The 19,772-nt window shown below is 39.7% G+C and overlaps 1 protein-coding gene across 2 annotated transcripts in view; it reads right to left on the minus strand.

Moving 5' to 3' along the window:
* Positions 1–1,606: 1,606 nt before the first annotated feature.
* The window catches only part of LOC126355034 (E3 ubiquitin-protein ligase MSL2), a 34,006-nt gene continuing 15,840 nt past the window's right edge, over positions 1,607–19,772 (minus strand). Inside the window, exons 2-3 of one of the 2 annotated variants that reach the window (XM_050005185.1) lie at positions 16,049–16,282; positions 1,607–2,222 (exon numbers count right to left, since the gene is read on the minus strand). In XM_050005185.1, coding sequence (XP_049861142.1) covers positions 2,037–2,222; positions 16,049–16,282 — 420 coding nt within the window. In that variant the 3' untranslated portion in view covers positions 1,607–2,036. Of the gene's footprint in view, positions 2,223–11,792; positions 12,018–16,048; positions 16,283–19,772 lie in introns of those variants that run through there. The other variant, XM_050005186.1, reaches the window with a different exon arrangement.

The following is a 19,772-nucleotide window of genomic DNA, read 5'->3' on the forward strand; positions in this document are numbered from 1 at the left end:
CATTCACACAAGGTTGGCGTCTGTGGCGACACCTATGACGAGCTGACATGAGGAAAGTTTCCAACCGATTTCTCATACACAAACAGCAGTTGACCGGCATTGCCTGGTAAAACATTGTTGTAATGCCTCTTGTAAGGAGGGGAAATGCGTACCATCACGTTTCCGATTTTGATAAAGGTCGGACTGTATCCTTTGGCGATTGTAGTATATTGTATCGCGACACTGCTGCTCGCGTTGGTCGAGATCCAATGACTGTTAGCAGAATATGGAATCGGTGGATTCGGGAGGGTAATACGGAACGCCGTGCTGGATCCCAATGGCCTCGTATCACTAGCAGTCGAGATGACAGGCATCTTATCCGCATGGCTGTAACGGATCGTGCAGCCACACCTTGCGAACAGTTCGAAGACGTTTGCAGCAGCATGGACTATCAATTCGGAGACCATGGCTGCGGTTACCCTTGACGCTGCATCACAGACCGAGTGCCTGCGATGGTGTACTCAATGGCAAACTTGGGTGCACAAACGGCAAAACGTCATTTTTTCGGATGAATCCAGGTACTGTTTACAGCATCATGACAGTTGCAGCGTTTGACGACATTGCGGTGAACGCACATTGGAAACGTGTATTCATCATTGCCATTCTGGCGTATCACTCGGTGTGATGGTATGGGGTGCCACTGGTTACGCGTCTTGGTCACCTCTTGTTAGCATTGACGGCACTTTGAACAGTGGAAGTTACATTTCAGATGTGTTACAGCCCGTGGCTCTACCCTTCATTCGATCCCTGCGAAACCCTACATTTCAGCAGGATAATGCATAACAGCATGTTGCAGGTCCTGTATGGGCCTTTCTGGATACGGAAAATGTTCGACTGCTGCCCTGACCAGCACATTCTCCAGATCTCTCACCAACTGAAAACGTCTGTCAAGGTGGCCGAGCAACTGGCTCGTCACAATACGCCAGTCGCTACTCTTGATTAACTGTGGTATTGTGTTGAAGTTGCACGCGCAGCTGTATCTGTACATGCCATCCAAGATCTGTTTGACTCAATGCCCAGGCGTATCAAAGTCGTTATTATGGCCAGAGGTGGTTGTTCTGGGTACTGATTTCTCAGGATCTATGCACCCAAATTGTGTGAAAATGTAATCACATGTCAGTCCTAAAATAATATATTCGTCCAATGAATACCCGTTTATCATCTTTATTTCTTCTTGGTGTAGCAATTTTGATGGCCAATAGTGTACAAGAATTTAACAGACTTGAAATTTGACAATATATACCAGAAACATTGCACCTGTATCTCGCCAGTGACAAAATTTGCCACGTATGGTCTGCAGTTATCTTTATACAAAGATAAACCTGGAACAAGCCTACACTTGTTTTTGAAAAGCTCCTAAGAAACTCAATTTGGCTGGACGAAACGAATTTGTAACTAAGATATTCAAACCAAATTCAGTTCACTTCTTTACTTTATTGAAAAAGCACCTGGTCCAATGGATGATTAGCGGGTCTTTTGACCCGAAAACTGCATCCATGGGTGATACAGATACTTGATAAGGTTTATTTCACAATATGGGTAATGGGATTAATTCAAAATAATTCCCTTTACTGATATACATATATTTCAAGAAATGACAAAGATGATCTATGCATAACAATGAATAAATTTTGTACTTTACAATTTTAATAGTACTTGTCAACTGCAAAGTATCTCATCTGCATACAACAAAAGGCAAGAAAGATTAAAGGTCACACTAGGAATAATATGTTAAATAATTACAAAACACCTGCTGATGCAGCTACCTAAAGAGTACATTAAGCCAATAGTTTACAGTAAAACCAAAGTCTTGGAATGGAATCATGACACAGAAATTTAATGCCATACGTAAAGAACATTCTTCTGCTGGATTTTTCTGCAATCTATATTCTTGCACTGTACAAAAAGATATGCCACATTACACAAATATGACAATGGGCCGCAGCACAGAAAATGTCAGCCGTGAAACCAGGATGACCAAAACTTAAGACCACATATTAAACATCCACTTCGATGTCACTTGTGTCATCTGGCGAACAGTCAGCTGTATGTCGCACATCAGGAACCAACAGCGAAGACTGGAGATCATCTGCATACACCACCTGCACAGCAGCGCTGTTGTCACAGTTACTCTCTTCCAGGGCCAGCTGCAAGCTCTGCAGTTCAGGTATCACTGGGCGCACCTGTGAAAACATTACACAAATAAAGGTTTCAATACGGAAGCAGGTAATATGTGTCAAGAGCTCATTTTTAGTGCCTTTAGAAACAAAAATACAGAACAAATTAATTTAAATGAAAACAAAGAAAAAATATGATAATACAGAGACCTTATAAATCATGAATCATGATTTTTCAAATTAAAAATTTAAATTTAAATAAAGTCTTAACTGTTAAAATAATTTATTTTTGTTTTAAAAGGTGACCAGTTTCAATATGTGTGAGATCATCATCAGACCAGTTACTCCATGATGTATTGGAGGGATGATAGTGGAGGTTCAACAAGATTCTTGGGAAAAGAGGCTAAAGAGATAAACTAGAAAGTTAACTTCTTTAAGAAGCTATACCAAAAGTTTGTTAAGGATAATACTGGGGTGGTACTTAGCTATGAATTCAATATTGCTGAGAGACGGAAACATAATTCAGACCGCTCCTCAACTGAGATGAGCCTACAGATCTGCTCAAATTCCAACCTTCTGACATTGTAGATTTTCATTTTTCACCACCTATGCTGGATGAAGTTTGAAACAAAAGTGCAGAAGAAGATGTAATCCCAGTGGAAGTCATTCAAGCTGGAGGGCAGAGACTCCACAAGAGAATTCACCAACTAATGAGGAGGATCTGAACCATACAGGAGATTCCAGAAAATTGGAAGACAACAGTCATCTGTCCTATACCAAAGAAAGGTGACAAAATGGACTGTGCAACGACGGAGGAATTACTCTCCTGAACATCTGCTATAAGATCTTGTCAAACTGTGTACTGGATAGAATCCAGCTGTTTGTAGAAGAAGTTACTGTTGAATATTGGAGTGGTTTGAGAAAGGGCCATTTGACTGTAGACAACATCCATGTTGTACAACAGCTCAGAAACATGTGGGAATATGGTGAAGACCATGAAGTACTATTCATAGATTTTAAGAAAGCATATGTGTATGCCCTAGGAGAGCCTGACGGATTGCCAAACTGAATTTGGAATACCCAGGAAACTCACCAATCTAGTTCGGGTTTGAAACTTCCTGGCAGACTAAAACTGTGTGCCGGACCGAGACTCGAACTTGGGACCTTTGCCTTTCGCGTGCAAGTGCTCTACCAACTAAGCTACCCAAGCATGACTCACCCCATCTGTAAAGCTGTGAGGACGGGGCATGAGTCGTGCTTGGGTAGCTCAGTTGATAGAGCACTTGCCCGCGAAAGGCAAAGGTCCCGAGTTTCAGTCTCAGTCCGGCACACAGTTTTAATCTGCCAGGAAGTTTCATATCAGCGCACACTCCGCTGCAGAGTGAAAATATCATTCTAGTTTGGGTAAGTGAAGCTCATGAACCAAGACATAGAGAGCTTTAACATAAACACAGTATTGAGACAAGGAGATGGTGTGTAACTGATACTGTTCAACATGGGACTCAAAAAGCTAATGACAGAAGCTTTCCACCAGAATTAGGATGGGATCAAGCTAGAAGGTGAAAAAGCCACATATCTCACGTTTGCCAATGACATGTCCCTGTTGTCCAGATTTAAGGAAGAACTGACACAGATGAGCAACAGCATGGAGGCAGCAACAACAGCAAAGACCAACTATCTGGTGATGAACAGAACTCGTTGCCGCTCCAGCGACTTGTAGTCAGAAACGGTTTCTTCAAAAGTAAAAGAAGAGTAGGGTTTAATATCCTATTGATATTAAGGTCATTAGAGACAGATCACAGGCTCCAAATGTTTCAAGAATGTGGAAGAAAACTGGCCATGCCCTTTCAAAGGAACCATTCTGGCATTTACCTGGAGCGATTTCGAAAACTCATGGAAAAACCTAATCTGTATGGCCAGAGGTGGATTTGAACTGTCATCATCCCAAATGGGAGTATGATGTGCTCACCACGGCACCACCTCACCTGGTTTTTCAAAAGGGTTCATAATTTTAAATATTAGGAGGTGGTAAACTTTATGGAGCATGTAGCTTGGAGGCAGAAATAAAAAGTGAGGATCCACGTCACAAACTGGTCACCCTTCAGTCTGAGTCAACTTTTTAAATCATGCCATCTCTCAAGGAATTTCAACTACAGCTGTACAGGACACTGAACTAACCTGTAGGGCCATATGGTTGTGAAACTTGTAGTACATGGAAAAAATACTTACAGAAGATCTATGGTCCGGTACCAGATGAAATCACTGGGGAATGGAGGATTTGGTGTAACTGTGAGCTGGACACCATCTACAGCATGTCAAATATTGTAGGCGTTGTGAAAACCAAATGGCTTTTATGGGAAGACATATTCCAGCTAGATAAACATCAATGACCTTCGAAATCCATGGATTTTGCTCTTTGGGGAAGGAGACCACTAGGCAAACCAAAAAAGAGAGATTGAATTAATGAGGACCTGCTGTGGATAGCAGGAAATAGAACCAATTAGAAGAGGAGGCTTGTAACTGCTTGCAATCACCTGGGCCTGTTTGCGTGACATAAAAAATACATATAATTATTCAAAAGGCTTTTGCAATTGCCACCCAAAACATTTTCTTACAATTGTTTGAACTTGAATCTTAGCATTACCACATATGTGAAAAGGACTTCTCAGAACAAAAGGTGCAGGTTATTACATAAGATGTCTTTAATTTTTCAATGTGAATGAATCAGAGACAAGATGGATCTAGCTAAAATGTTATAAGATCAAGCTATTCCTGGACACTGTGTATATGTTTATGTACAACTAATAGACAGAGTAGGGTCTCTATTTTTTTTTCTACTGAGCATTCATTTCACTAGTTTCCTTTAAAGGACTACTCTGCCTGGAAAGTTTTCCCAGGATAGAAAATGGTCATTGGAATACATATCTTAATTCACTATTCTTTCAACAATATCTGTAGCAGGGTGCAGGGTAAGTGAACATATGAAAAGGTCAGTGACGAAGAACAATGCTCCAACTGAGCTGAGCTGAAATGCAATGCACAATCATACAGGCAGAAAACATATTTTTTCTGATAAAATTCAGTTCAAGAAACCTATGGTGGAATAGGTGTTTATTGGAGCAGCAAATACATGGAATTTCTTAAAGCTGCCAACAAGGAAGAATGAGAAAATGAGTTTCTGTAACAAGGACATGTAACTTATTCAGAGAGAGAGAGAGAGAGAGAGAGAGAGAGAGAGAGAGAGAGAGAGAGAGAATTCCGGCATTTATATGAAATGATATAGGGAAATCACAGAAAACCAAAATCTGGATGGCCAGATGCAGGTTTGGACCATCATCCTCACAAATGTGAGTCCAGTGCGCTAACCACTGTACCACCTTGCTTGGTGGAAGACAGAGGCAGAGCGTGTGTGTTTGTTGGGGGGGGGGGGGGGGAGGGAGGGGGGGGAAGATAGTGTGGGGAAGACAGGAGGTAGTGCGTGTGTGTGGGAGTGGGTCAAGTTGGTGGGGGTAAGAAGGGGGTAGGGTGGAGGGTGGTGAGAGGGTGGGGACAGAGAGAGGGAGGGGTAGTGAGAGAGCAGGAAGAAAATGGGAGGGTAGAGGGTATTGACAGAATGGACAGAAGTGAGAGGGTGGAGGAGGAGAGTGACACAGGATAGTAGATGGGAGAGGGAGGGAGAAAGTGAAGAGTACTCAGAAGAGGGCAAGAGGGAGAGTGACAGGAGAGAGGGAGTGACGAAGAAGAGGAAGTGGGGGGAAGGGAAGTGGGGAGAAGGAAATGGTGGGAGAGGGAGTGGGGGGGAGAGGGAGGGGAGGAGAAGGAGTGAGACATGAGGATGGTGAGAATGAGAGTAGGAGAAGAGGTGGTAAGGGAGTGTGGGAAGATGGAATGGCATTTAATGTAGTGAGAGTAGGGTGGAAGAGGGAAGAAGAGAGAGGATAAGATGAAAGGGAATAGTGAGAGAGGGAAAGGCAAGGCGAAGGAAGAATGAGGGAGGTGGAAAGGAAATAGCGGTGGAACAGGGAGAGAAGGAATGGGGGGAAAAGGGCGGGAAATAGTGGTTGAACAGGAAGGGAAAGAGTGGAGGAAGAAGACGTAGGGGGAGGGGGTGACAGAGAGAGGAAGAGTGAGGGTTAAGTTGGTGAAACAACTCACTGATTGCAGCCAAGACTGGTGAGTACAATATCCTCTACAAGTGCAATCTAGTTGTGTACTGGAACTGCTGACACCTAACTTCAAGAACACACGAAAAACTGTTTTCTAGTCAAGATAGATAAACTGGTGGTAGCAACTCATATGCCAGTACCATCAATTTGATTCTGCAAAACTTATGTTTTATATACATCTAATGATCACTATGCAAGAACATATAGACAAACCATAGAAACTGAAAAGTATGAGAAGAACTTCAACAGAAAAGGGCTTATATTAGACAAGTTGCAGGTTATAGCATTAAATGACATAAACAGTGCTAACCAACCTATGGAACAACCAACAGCACCTACTTTGTGTGCAACTCAGCAGTATTCCACAATATTTCAATGATGACACAGTGTCATTGCATGGTTACAAATAAACAGCTTTTTGCTTCTGAAGAAGTAAACATTTCAAAATCAAATCATCTCCACATTCCCTAGCTGTATCTCCCAGCACAGTATAACAAGAAATTTGGCAAAAGAATGTGTCCAGACCAAGATTAGACTCCCTGAAAATAAGATGTCACACAATAAATATTACAACTCTCAAAGATGTGGAAGGAATCTTGAATAATGGAGTGAGAGTACCTTTTATTACTTGGGCCATCAATAAGTTCTCTCAGTATCTTCATTATCCCTAAAGTAGTTCACTGCAGAGGAAAATCAAAATTCACTTCTCAGCTTGCTTGGACTTAATGATTGATGTCAGCAACTCGCAAAGAGCACACTAGACCCCTGAGGTTGTCACACCCTTTCAGTGTGTGAGAGTGGAAGGAAACACCATGGTGCCTGCTGCTTTTCAAAACATCCGTTGAAAGGTACCATAAGTATTAAATTCTGATTACGTTCACACTCTTACTGTTTTCCAATGTATTTTTAAAGAACAGTTGCAGAATACTAAGCTAGGATGTCTTATACAGTTCTTGAAAATATTGGTGAGAATAAACAGAACAACTATCAGTACGACTGTGAGAACAATTAGAACAAAAACGCCACATGAAGAAATCAAAGTGGTGGTGGTCATGGTGGTGCTGTGACCAATTAATAAAGATTTTTGTGACATTCACTTGAACTGTCAGATGTAGGGACACACTCACTGTCTTCACCGGATATAAAGGTAGTCAATACTATCATTAAATAACAGTTTTTCAGCTTCAGTCACATTTTTATCCAAATAATTATTAGTATGATGCATTTCTGCAGCATCATTTGTTGTCTAACCGTTATGTACACATCACTGTTTATTAAACATTTCTGTGAAGTACAAAATAATTTTTGCTCGTTGTGTCAGTGAGGTTATGTTCCGAGATACTGTTGCAACAATAGGCAAGAATGTATTTCCAGAATTATGTTGCTTATAAAATGTGTGAATAGCTACAAAATTACTTTGAAAAATGCACAGTTAGATGCACATACTTAAACTGTCTGTCACACTGGTTTATTGGTTGTACGCACACTTGTGATTGTTAGCTGTGTTAGTGACTCTTGTCAACACTTATAAAAGAAGAAATGAGGAAACAGACATTGATTAATATATAACCTCATCCCCCACCCCCCAGGAACCATGTATCTTGCTGTTGGTGGGGAGGCAGATAGCCATACCATAGGTGCAACCACAACAAAGGGATATCTGTTGAGAGGCCAGATAAATGTATGGTTTCTGAAGGGGGAAGCAGCCTTTTCAGTAGTTGTAGGAGCAGTGATCTGGATTATTGACTGATATGACCTTGTAACACCAACCAAAATAGCCTTGCTGTATTGGTACTGTGACTGGCTGAAAGCAAGGGGAAACTACAGCTGTAATTTTTCCCATGGGAATGCAGCTCTACTGTGTGGTTAAATGATGATGACATCCTCTTGGGTAAAATAGTCCCCCATTTGGGTCTCCAGGTGGGGATTACTCAGGAGGATGTCATTATTAGGAGAAACAAAACTGGTGTTCTATGGATCAGAGGGTGGAATGTCAGTTCCCCTAGGTAGGTTTGATAATTTAAAAAGGGAAATTGGTAGGTTAAAGTTAGATATAATGGGGGTTAATGAAGTTCAGTACCAGGAGGAACAGGACTTCTCATCAGGTGTATACAGTGCTATAAACACAAAATTAAGTAGAGGCAATGCAGGAATAGGTTTAATAATAAATAAGGAAATAGGAATTTGGATAAGCTATTATGAATAGCATAGTGAATGCATTACATAGCCAAGACAGGCACGAAGTCCACATTCACCACAGTAGTATAAGTTTATATGCCAACTAGCTCCACAGGTGATAAAGAGATTGAAGAAATGTATGGTGAGATAAAAGGTATTATTCAGATAGTTAAGAGAGAAGGAAATTTAATAGTCATGAGAGACTAGAATTCGATAGCAGGAAAAGGAAGAGAAGGAAAAACAGTAGCTCAACACAGACTGGGGGAAAGCAAAGAAAGAGGAAGCTGCCTGGTACAATTTTGCACAAAGCATGATTTAATCATCGCTAATACTTGGTTTAAGAATCATGAAAGAGACCTGGAGACAGTGGAAGGTTTCAGATTGATTATATAATGGTAGGACAGAGATTTCGGAACCAGATTTTAAATTGTAAGACATTTCCAGGGGCAGATGTGGACTCTGGACACAATTTATTGATTATGAATTGTAGATTGAAGCTAAATAAACTGTGAAAAGTAGGAAGTAGGAAGGAAGGAAAAAGTAGGATAGGAGATGGGACCTGGATAAACTGAAAGAACTACAGATTGTTAAGAGTTTCAGAGAGAGCATTAGGGAACAACTGACAAGAACATGGAAAGGAATACAATAGAATAAGAATGGGGAGCTTTGAGAGATGAAATAGTGAAGGTAGTACAAGATCAAGTATGTTAAAAGAGAAGGCCTGGCAGAAATCCTTGGTAACACAAGAGATATTGAATTTAATTGATGAAATATATTGAATTTTATTGATGAAAGGAAAAAATATAAAAATGCAGTAAATAAAACAGGTGACAGGAAATGCAAATATCTAAAAAAATGATATTGACAGGAAGTGCAAAATGGCTGAGCAGGATGGCTAGAGGACAAATGTAAGGATTTAGATGCATGTTTCATTAGGGGAAAGTTAGATATTGCCTACAGGAAAAAAATTAAAGAGACCTTTGGAGAAAAGAGAATCATCTTTATGAATATCAAGAGCTCAAATGGAAAACCAGTATGAAGCAAAGAAGGGAAAGGTGAAAGGACAATATAGAGGGAGATGTACTTGAGGGAAATATTATAGAAATGGAAGAGGATGTAGATGAGATAGGCGATATGATACTGTGTGAAGAATCAGACAGATCACTGAAGGCCCTAAGCCAAAACAAAGGCCCTCTGTGTAGGCAAAATTTCATTAGAACACTGATAACCTTGGAAGAGCCAGCCATGACAAAACTCTTCCACCTGGTGAGCAAGATGTGAGAAACAGGTGAAATACCATCATATTTCAAACAGAATATAATAATTCCAATTAAAGAAAAAGCAGTTGCTGACAGGTGTGGAAATTACCGAGCTATCAGTACAATTAAGTTATGGTTGCAAAATACAAACACGAATTCTTCACAGAAGAACTGGTAGAAGCTGACCTCACAGAAGATCAGTTTGGATTCGGGAGAAATGTAGAAACATGCAAGGCAATACTGACTTTATGACTTCTCATAGAGTATAGGTTAAGGAAAGGCAAACTATGTTTATAGCATTCACAGACTTACAGAAAGCTTTTGATAATGTTGACTAGAATACTCTCTTTGAAATTCTAAAGGTACCAGGGGCACAAAACAGTGAGTGAATTACCATTTACAACTCAAATAGAAACCAGATGGCAGTTATAAGAGTCAAAGGGCATGAAAGGGAAGCAGTGGTTGAGAAGGGGGTGAGACAGGATTGCAGCCTATCCCCAATGTTATTCAATCTGTATACTGAGCAAACAGTAAAGGAAACAAAAGAAAAATTTGGAGTAGAAGTTAAAATCCATACAGAAGAAATAAAAACTTTGAGGTTTGCCGACGACATTGTAATTTTGTCAGACACAGCAAAGGACTTGCAAGAGCAGTTGAACAGAATGGACAGGGTCTTGAAAGGAGGACATAACATGAACATCAACAAAAGCAAAATGAGGATAACGGAATGTAGCTGAATTAAATCAGATGATACAGAGGGAATTAGATTAGGCAATAAGACAAAGTAGTAAATGAGTTTTGCTAGCAAAACAACTGATGATGGTCGAAGTAGAGAGGATACAAAAAGTAGACTGGCTATGGCAAGGGAAGCATTTCTAAATAAGAGAAATTTGTTAACATCAAGTACAGATTTAGGAGTCAGAAAGTCTTTTCTGAAAGTATTTGTATGGAGTGTAGCCATGTATGGAAGACAACAAGAGAATAGATGATTTCTAAATGTGGTGCTATAGAAGAATGCTGGCAATTAGATTGGTAGATCACATAACTAATGAGGAGGTACTGAATAGAATTGGGAAGAGGAGGAATTTGTCACACAACCTGACTAGAAGAAGGAACTGGTTGGAAGGACACATTCTGGTACAACAAGGGACCACCAATTTAGTACTGCATGGAAGTGTGGGGGATAAAAATCATAGAATAAGACCAAGGAATGAGTACATTAAGTAGATTCAGAAGGATGTAGGTTGCAGTAAACAATGCAACCTCTTTATGCTTTTCTCCAGATTACAACAAAATGAAATATTGTAGTGTCCTCTGATATCCTGCTGTTGAGAAATGAAATGGAATATCACAAACATTTTGGAGTTTATATCGATAAGACCATGAACTGAAAGACACATGTTACAGTGGTTTTAAATGTCTAAACACTGAACTTCTCCATTATGAACAGCAACACACTTAAGAGAAAAAAGGGTTTCAATTTTACTTACTTTTCCTCTCTTGATTCACAACTGTCATACACCCGTATATTCTGGGCTAACTTCAGTGAAAAACGCGCGCGTGCGCGCGCGCTCGTGTGTGTGTGTGTGTGTGTGTGTGTGTGTGTGTGTGTGTGTGTGTGTGTGTGTGTGTGTGTGTTCGCGCGCGCGCTTTTTTCCACAGAAACATGTACCAGAGATAATATGTGGCATTCACGCCAGAACTTCTTGTAGACAAGTCTTTAAAGAACTGGGTATACTGATAATAGTCCCACAAGTATATTTTCTCCCCTAAGAAGTTTGCTGTCAATAATCCACTGCAGTTCAAAAACAGTAGCAACATTAATAAATATACTGATAGAAAAAAATTACAACACTAAGGAGTTGTGCGACATAAACAAAAGTTGGTAGGCATGTTTCTACATCTGAAACATGATGTCTGTTCAAATTTCTTGCCAGTTGCGTTAGAGTGGCACTAGTAGCGACATTATGAGGATGCAAATCACGTCTGCTTTAAATAAACACTGTAACAATCATGAGTGTTAGTTACCTTTGAGATTGGATGTGGTGAAATGATGTTAGTCAAGAATGCCTTTAAGGTGCAATACCCCATTTAGTTTGAACGAGATCATGTAATAGGGCTAAGAGAAGCCGGATGTTTCTTCTACAATACTGCAGGAAGACTTGGCAGGAATGTAGCCACAGTATGTGATTGCTGGCAGCGGCATTCATGAGGCTGTACAGCTGCATGAAGACTGGGCTCTGGACGGTCACATGGCACTGCCAAGAGGGAAAACACTCGTATTCAGCATATCCTCTGGCACATCGTACTGCATCTGCAGCAGCAATTTGAGCAGTAATTGGCTCCACACTGCAACAACGAACTATTACAAATTGCTTACTTCAAGGACAGCTCAGAGGTAGATGCCCTTCAGCGTGCATTCTATTGACCCCAAATCACCACCATTTGCGACTTCAGTGATGTCCAGCCAGAGCTCATTGGAGGGCAGGGTAAGGTCTGTTGTGTTTTCTGATGGAAGCTGGATCTGCTTCAGTACCAGTGAAGGCTGTGTTTTGGTTAGGAGGATGCAGCTGAGGGCCTGCAACCAATCTGTTTGGATGATAGACACACTGGATGTATGCCTGGAGTTATGGTCTGAAGTGCAATTTTATTTGACAGCAAGAGCATTCTCATGGTTACACCATGCACCCTGACTTCAAACGTATATGTCAGTCTGATGATTCGACCTGCTGTGTTACCATTCGTGAACAGCATTCCAAGGGGTCTTTTCCCCCAGTATAGAGCTTATCCACATAGCACTTTTGCAACCGAACATGCTCTATAGTGCGTTGACATGTTGCCTTGGCCTGCTATGTCACCAAATCTGTCTCTAATCAAGAACATAAGGGACATTATTCGAAAATGACCCCAGTGCCATCCACAAATAGCATTAATTGTCCCTGTATTGATCAACCAAGTCAAACAGGCATGGAACTCCATCACACAAACTGACATCTGGCAACTGTGCAACAAAATGCATGCAAGTATTCAACATTCTGGCAATTACACCAGTTATTAATGCATCAGCATTTTGCATTTGCAATGGCTTATGTCACACTTACATTAACCTGTGATTTTGCAATGTTAATCACTTACATAAATTATCTAGACAAATGTATTCTTGAAATTTAATGACTTTACATTAATTGTTTTTTGGTGTTACAATCTTTTTTCCTGTCACTGTATAATAATAGAAGCAGATAAACTTACTCTCTCCATCAATCAGTCTCAGTGTGGTAGACGAAGGAATGAGGTATTCAACAATAAAAAATTTGAGCACTTACCAAATTACGTCAAAACTCTCATAGAGCAAATGCTGCGAATATCACAAATTGACTTCTGCCTTCACAGAATCTTTGCGTGCTCATATCTCAAAGCTGTCGACATCATGTATCACCCAGGATATATACAAGAGAGGTAATTGTTATTTTTTTAAAAATCAAGTATTTCTTCAGTGGGAACATACATGCTACAATAGCTACTGTTGAGGTAAAAGTGAATCCTGTGGCTACTGGTGAACTGGGAGAGTGCGTTATGTGTTTACAATTTGATACAGATGCTGCAAGAAAGTAATGATTTTCTGTACAATATGATAATGAACATATATTTAAAGAGCTTTGTGACCTCATAGAGTTAAAAAAACCACAAACTAAAATCAGATCTCCCAACATCAGAGTCCAATTGAGAGAGTCAGAGCTTGAGTCTGGCAATACATAGGCCAAATTGGATGATGTAGGTGATGCCATGAATGAATCTGTGAAACAAAACATAAATAAGTTACACAGAATAGACTCTGAAACAAATCAACAGCTGGCAAGTGTTGATGTTAAATTAAAGACTCTGTAGGAAGTCGGTTTATTGATATCTTTTTCACAGTATTACTATGTGGGCTATGCACCAGAGCAATTTTTTTTAATGGGGAAAGAAAATAACACCTTGTCAATAACATACAGGAAACAAGCTGTTATCTGCAGCTTTGTACAGAAACTGGATTGCAGGTATAAATGTAGGACATGAAAAGAAAGCAGTAGCTGGGAAGGGAGGGACACGGTTCTTGCCTAACACCGATGTTATTAAATCTGTACAATGTGCATACTGTGAAGGTAACCAGGGGGAAATTTGGAAAGGGAATAAAAGTGCATGGAGAAGACATTTACACTTTGAGGTTTTCTGATGAGTTTACATTTCTTTTAGAAATAGCAAAGGACTTGAGAGAACAGATGAATGGAATTGACAGTATCTTGAAAATATAAGATAAAGAGCAACAAAAGTAAACGAAGGACTGTGGAACTTAGTCAAATTAAATCAGTTGTTGCTGAGAAAATTAGATTACCAGATGAGACACTAAAAGCAGCAGACGAGTTTTGCTATTTGGGCAGAAAAATAATCAATAATGGCTGAATTAGAGTGTGTGTAAAATATAGACTGGCAATAGCAAGAAAAACCAATTCTGAAAACAATTTTTTTAGCATCAAATATAAATTTAAGTGGTCTTTTCTGAAGGTAATTACATGGAGTGTGGCCTTGTATGTAAGTGAAATGAGGACAACGAGCAATTCAGATAAGAAGAGAATAGGCTTTGAAATGTGGGGCTACAGGAGAAGGCTTAAGATTAAATAGGTATAAATAATGTATGAATGAAGACAGATCAAGGCTTGAATACAGTAAGCAGGATCAAATAGATGAAGGTTGCAATGTTTACTCAGAATAGAGAGGCTTGTCCAAGACAGATTAGCATATACAGCTGCATTAACCTAGTCCTCGCGCTAAAGTCCACAACAGGATTTTCTTAATACTGTAGAAATAATTTTGTACTTGACATGTCAAATACCTAGAAACTCAAATTTCTCAAAAGAGTTGGAGTTAATAACTGTGTTGCTTATAACTGCAGGCAAAAATAACCTACAAAATTTAAGTTACAAAAAGTTAAAAAAAGTTTTCTTGACCTTTTTGGTCTGAAGCCAAATTGCTAAGAATCCATGATGATTTTGAAACTGTTTCAGAGAAGCTCACAGTGGGACTTGGTAAACGCACACAGTCTTTCATGGTTGCATTTTTCCTATTACCTTGTGCTGTCAATAAAACTAACACAGTAGCAGGCTTTGACACAATTGTTCCAGTTAGTGCCCTTACTTAATGTCAGAGTGATCTATTTTATTACACCTATATCTTATCAGTTACACAACATACTAATTTCATGCACCAATTAAAAGAGCAAAAACATGCAGTATTACTGCCTCAAACAGATGATGTGTACTGGTATGTGTGTGTGTTTTCCATTATTTTGGCAATGATATTTACGTAGACAAGATGACAAAGTTGATGGGAAGAATGAATGAACACAGAGGGTCTTTTTTACTCTGACCTCACAATGCTTGCTGTGAGGACAAGAAAAATGACTTTACCACACAGATGACTTGGATTCCTTCTCAAAGATTTAGTGTTTAAATCTTTGCCAGCACCAGCTTTGTGTGCATCACACACTACATTCCTGGCTTAAACACGACCTCTGTTTTTGTTCATGTCACCAACAAAAAACTGGCTCTGAGCACTATGGGACTTAACATCTGAGGTCATCAGTCCCCTAGAACTTGGAACTACTTAAACCTAACTAACCTAAGGACGACACACACATCCATGCCCGAGGCAGGATTTGAACCTGCGACCGTAGCTGCCGTGCGGTTCCAGACTGAAGCGTCTAGAACAGCTCAGCCACTCCGGCCAGCTGTCACCGACAACTGGTTAGGTTTTGTCTTTTTCTCTCAACCATCCATTCTCCCTTCTAATATCTCCTTAAGACCTTTCTTCTGCTTTACACCATTCCACCTTAAGCTTACCCCCTCCCTGTGTCTTCTCTCTGACTTTTTTTTGTATTTATTCTTTAATTTCTGTACCTTTCCCTTCATGCATTTTTCAATCATTTCCATGTTATCATGTTTCCATATTGCATTTGTTGCAATTCTACTACTCATGTACATTTCACCCTGTTCTGCACACCTCTTGTAGCCTGTAATATTTGGAGAATTTTCTGAATAATATTTCCTTTTACAAGTCATCTTTTCTCAATACATCTCTCTCTTTCTTTCACTAGAAGTGGTTGACAAAATTTGAACTCCTCCAACTATATTGTGATGTTACTCTGGTGCTGCTTTGCTTCAAGCTCTTTCTACTTCTAACTTCCACTTTTACACCAGACAGTATTACAAGAATAGCACCTACAGATTTAGCTTCAGATACGGATGATCCTCACCTTTTTGCCTCCTGGTCTGTGAGGGTTACGACAGCCACGGCACCGGCATTCGACGCATGCCTTACTCTCGACATAACATGGGCATCGCTGCCCGCAGCAAGTCAGTTTGCCTGGAGTAGCCGTTGCATTTCCACATCGACAACCTCGTCTCTTCGCCCCACCGGGACCACGTACAGTCGTCACTCTTGGTGCAGGTTTCTTGAATACATCCCAGTTGTTTGTAGCACCATTTGCCTGTATATTCAGATACTGTATGTAAATCTAATCTTGAATAAGATAGATGTGAAACATTCAAATTTGTGGCAACATGCAACTACAGCAACAAAGCACAAGAACTTTGTGTTGTTACACAATAGTACAATTATCATCTTGGAAAGAAAAACAGTAAGCAGTAACAAACCCACACAAACTATTTAAACAATGACATACACTAAATCTCGCGAGTGATCGAAGCTACCAGCAGAGAGCACTTCTTGCCGAGGACACATATTAACCAATTTATACTGAAAAAACAAGATTACCCTACTTTGCTGCCAATTTAAGCTGCCAGGAGCACCACCACACAAATAATGAACATAGTTCAATTTGGACATTGTAGAAATGTGGTGGTGATCTAGTCAAAATATTGTCAATTATATTTTTAGTTCATAAAGATGACAACGCACACGCTGAATCGATTCCAAATTACTCTCTCCAGCATGTTGTTCACGATTAGATCATATGGAAAAATACATAAAATCGCTACTGGGATATCAAAATAAAAACTGCATATCTTAAAATATCTGGAGACTTTTCCAATACTTTTCTTGTAAACAACAGCACTTTGAGAAAGGATTTTCCTTTCACCACGGTTATGTAGCACACATAGAACAAAAACACGCTTTGAATTTTTGCTCAGTAGGGCAATAGGATGACTCACAAATAGAAGTTTCAGCACCATTCAAAGTGAAGAACATATATAGATGCTCTGCAACATCAAATAAAGAAGGAACAGAATGTCACAATTCACTTGAGATTGAGCAGAACTTTTTTTTTTTTTTTTTTTTTTTCACGTCTACAACTCATTGCAAGAGATGAAGGTAAAATTACTGAACATAGGAATATTTCAAAATGAAAACATACAGCATCAAAATTAAAAGCTATACCAAATGCCACAGCTTTCTGGAGTTTTTGGCATGGGATTTTTATTATGCTTTGATGGACTGCAATTTTAGTACCGAGTGTTGTGCTCTAACATGCTGCTATGTATAGATTAAAAATCTAAGGAAAAGGCATCACAATTGTCATCCAGCAATCTCAGGTCTTCAACTATGGTGCGCTGCTTTAAAAGGAAAAGTAGCAAACTCCATAATACTTCCCCTCACATAAAAAATATACTTTTTCCATAAAGAACTATGTTTGTTGTGCAACCTACTTCTGTTCATATTTGTGTGTTTGTAATTGTTGTTGACTTTTTTGGCTAAGCTGTTTGAACTACTTATACAAAAGTAAGATAAATACAGTCTAATTTTAAGGAAGAGCAACACCAGTTTATCAATTAGGAATAACAAATCCCCCTTGATTCTGAAGAGCATCAAAACTACATCTTGCTCTGCAGAGTTTTTCTTTCTTTCTTTTTTTTTTTTTTAAAAAAGCAATTGTCCAGCATGTGTTACTGCAGATTGAAAAGGCATGGTGACGGATGTTCCATTACCAGATCACGCCAAGCTAGGCTATGGTGTCAAGTGTAAGGCTCTTCTGTGGCTCCCAAAGGGGACACAGCATCTGTCGCCAGCAGTGGCATAATGACAGTCGAAGTGTTAAAACAGCTCAGTTGCTGCACTTTGAAAGAGGAATTCTAATATGCACAGCAGGCTACATAGTGATCCAAATATTTGCTCTGTACGATAGCATTATTCACTTTATGTTGACATATGAGGTGTTTCCATGTTTCAGAAATCAGCTAATTTATTCTGACAAACCACTACACCAATAAATTTAATCCACTGTTACTTTCCAGTATAAATCCCCTGTACATGAATATCATTTTTACAATATCCACTGTGCCTTCATGGCACCTGTGTTAGTATCCTATTTCATCCAATGGAAAAGAGTTGATGAGATAAATCTCACTGGAAAACCAGCACCCATGGAAAGCACTTTTCATTACTGGAAAAAGCCAAGGATTAACGAAGTCGAGATCAGGTGAATAAGAAGTGTGTGTCATCACTGATGATGCCATGGAGCAAAAGAGATGGGTGGCCCTGGTAGACTCAATATTTCCACATTTTTATGACTTTAGGATACTAATTAAAATAGTATGTGTAGAATGCTGAAATAGTTACGTCAAAGGGTGATACTGAATACTCTGCCGGGGGAGAAATTGGGGAGCCTGCTGAGTGATGTGGTGTTGAAGAGTGGCTTATGGAGGGGTGACTTGGGAGTGATTTCACAAGAGGGGGAGGGCAATGCTGAAGAAGAGGGGTAATGGGTACACAAAGATTACAAGAGTGGGCGACAGGGCAGTTCCACCGAGGAGGTGACACTGATAATGAAGTTTGCATGAACTCTGTGTGATAGGAGTGATATACTGCAGACATTGAATATGTTGACAATCGTGTTCATTTACAGTTTATAACAAGAATCTTGAACGTCAAGTAACACTAACTACCAAATTAGCAAGTTGACAATTTGATCATTAAAATATTTTACCATACAAAGTTATTTTGTAAGTAATATACTTCTACCTTCTCTGAACCATGTACCAGTGACCTATGGACCATGTGGTGTTTGAAGCACATCTTTTCCTCTCTCTCCCATTTTCCCATGCTCAAGGTAAAAGTCATGTTGTGCGTTTCAAATGGGGTAATGATGCATAAAATATGACTTTAAGCAAATCAAGGTATCTCAGTTTCATCTACACAACTCCATCTCTCACCTCCAAGCTGGTGAACCCTAAGAACCTGAGCAACCTTGTGGAAGATTGGATCCCAACCCCAGTGGGAAATAGGATCAGGGCAAATGAAAGTGGGGGAAACAGTCCTCTGAAGAATAGGGGTTCGGCTATGGGCTAACAACCCATACCAAAAAAAAAAGTCTTACTACAAAAGTGCAAGGAAATATAGTCAGATGGAGCCTAAGGCAAAGTAAGAAGAAATTTGAGAACTGGATTGTGGAATGTACAGACATTATGCACATTGGGTGCCTAATTGGATAGTGAAAGTCTATAAGGTGGATATCATGGCCTTGCAAAAGATAAGATGGACTGGACAATGACACCATCAAGAAATAGCAGTGTACTATGTATTACAAAAGCCACAATAGTGAACACATATTTGGTGTGGGATTTATAGCTAATCAAAGCATTGAACAACTAGTGACAGTATTTAAAGCAGTACATCCAAGTACATGCTATGTATGAATAAAAGGGAAACACTTACCTACAACCTCTCAAATGCACCTGCCCTTACTGAGAACAGCAGAGGAGGAGGAGGAGGAGGAGGAGGAGGAGGAGGAGGATACTTTCTATGAGGAACTGCAACAAGTTTATCAATAGTGTTCAAAAACTGATATGAAATTGTGATAGGAGATATGAATGCTAAGGTAGGGCAGGACTGACTTGTGAGTCTTCTTCTTCTTCTTCTTCTTCTTCTTCACTACCATTGGTAAATGCAACCTCCATATATAGAATAACAACAGTGAACTGCACCTTATAAATTTTGCACCACTTAACAGCTTCTAGCAC

The sequence above is a fragment of the Schistocerca gregaria genome, chromosome 3, assembly GCF_023897955.1.
Source record: "Schistocerca gregaria isolate iqSchGreg1 chromosome 3, iqSchGreg1.2, whole genome shotgun sequence".
In the NCBI taxonomy this organism is placed as follows: Eukaryota; Metazoa; Arthropoda; class Insecta; order Orthoptera; family Acrididae; genus Schistocerca; species Schistocerca gregaria.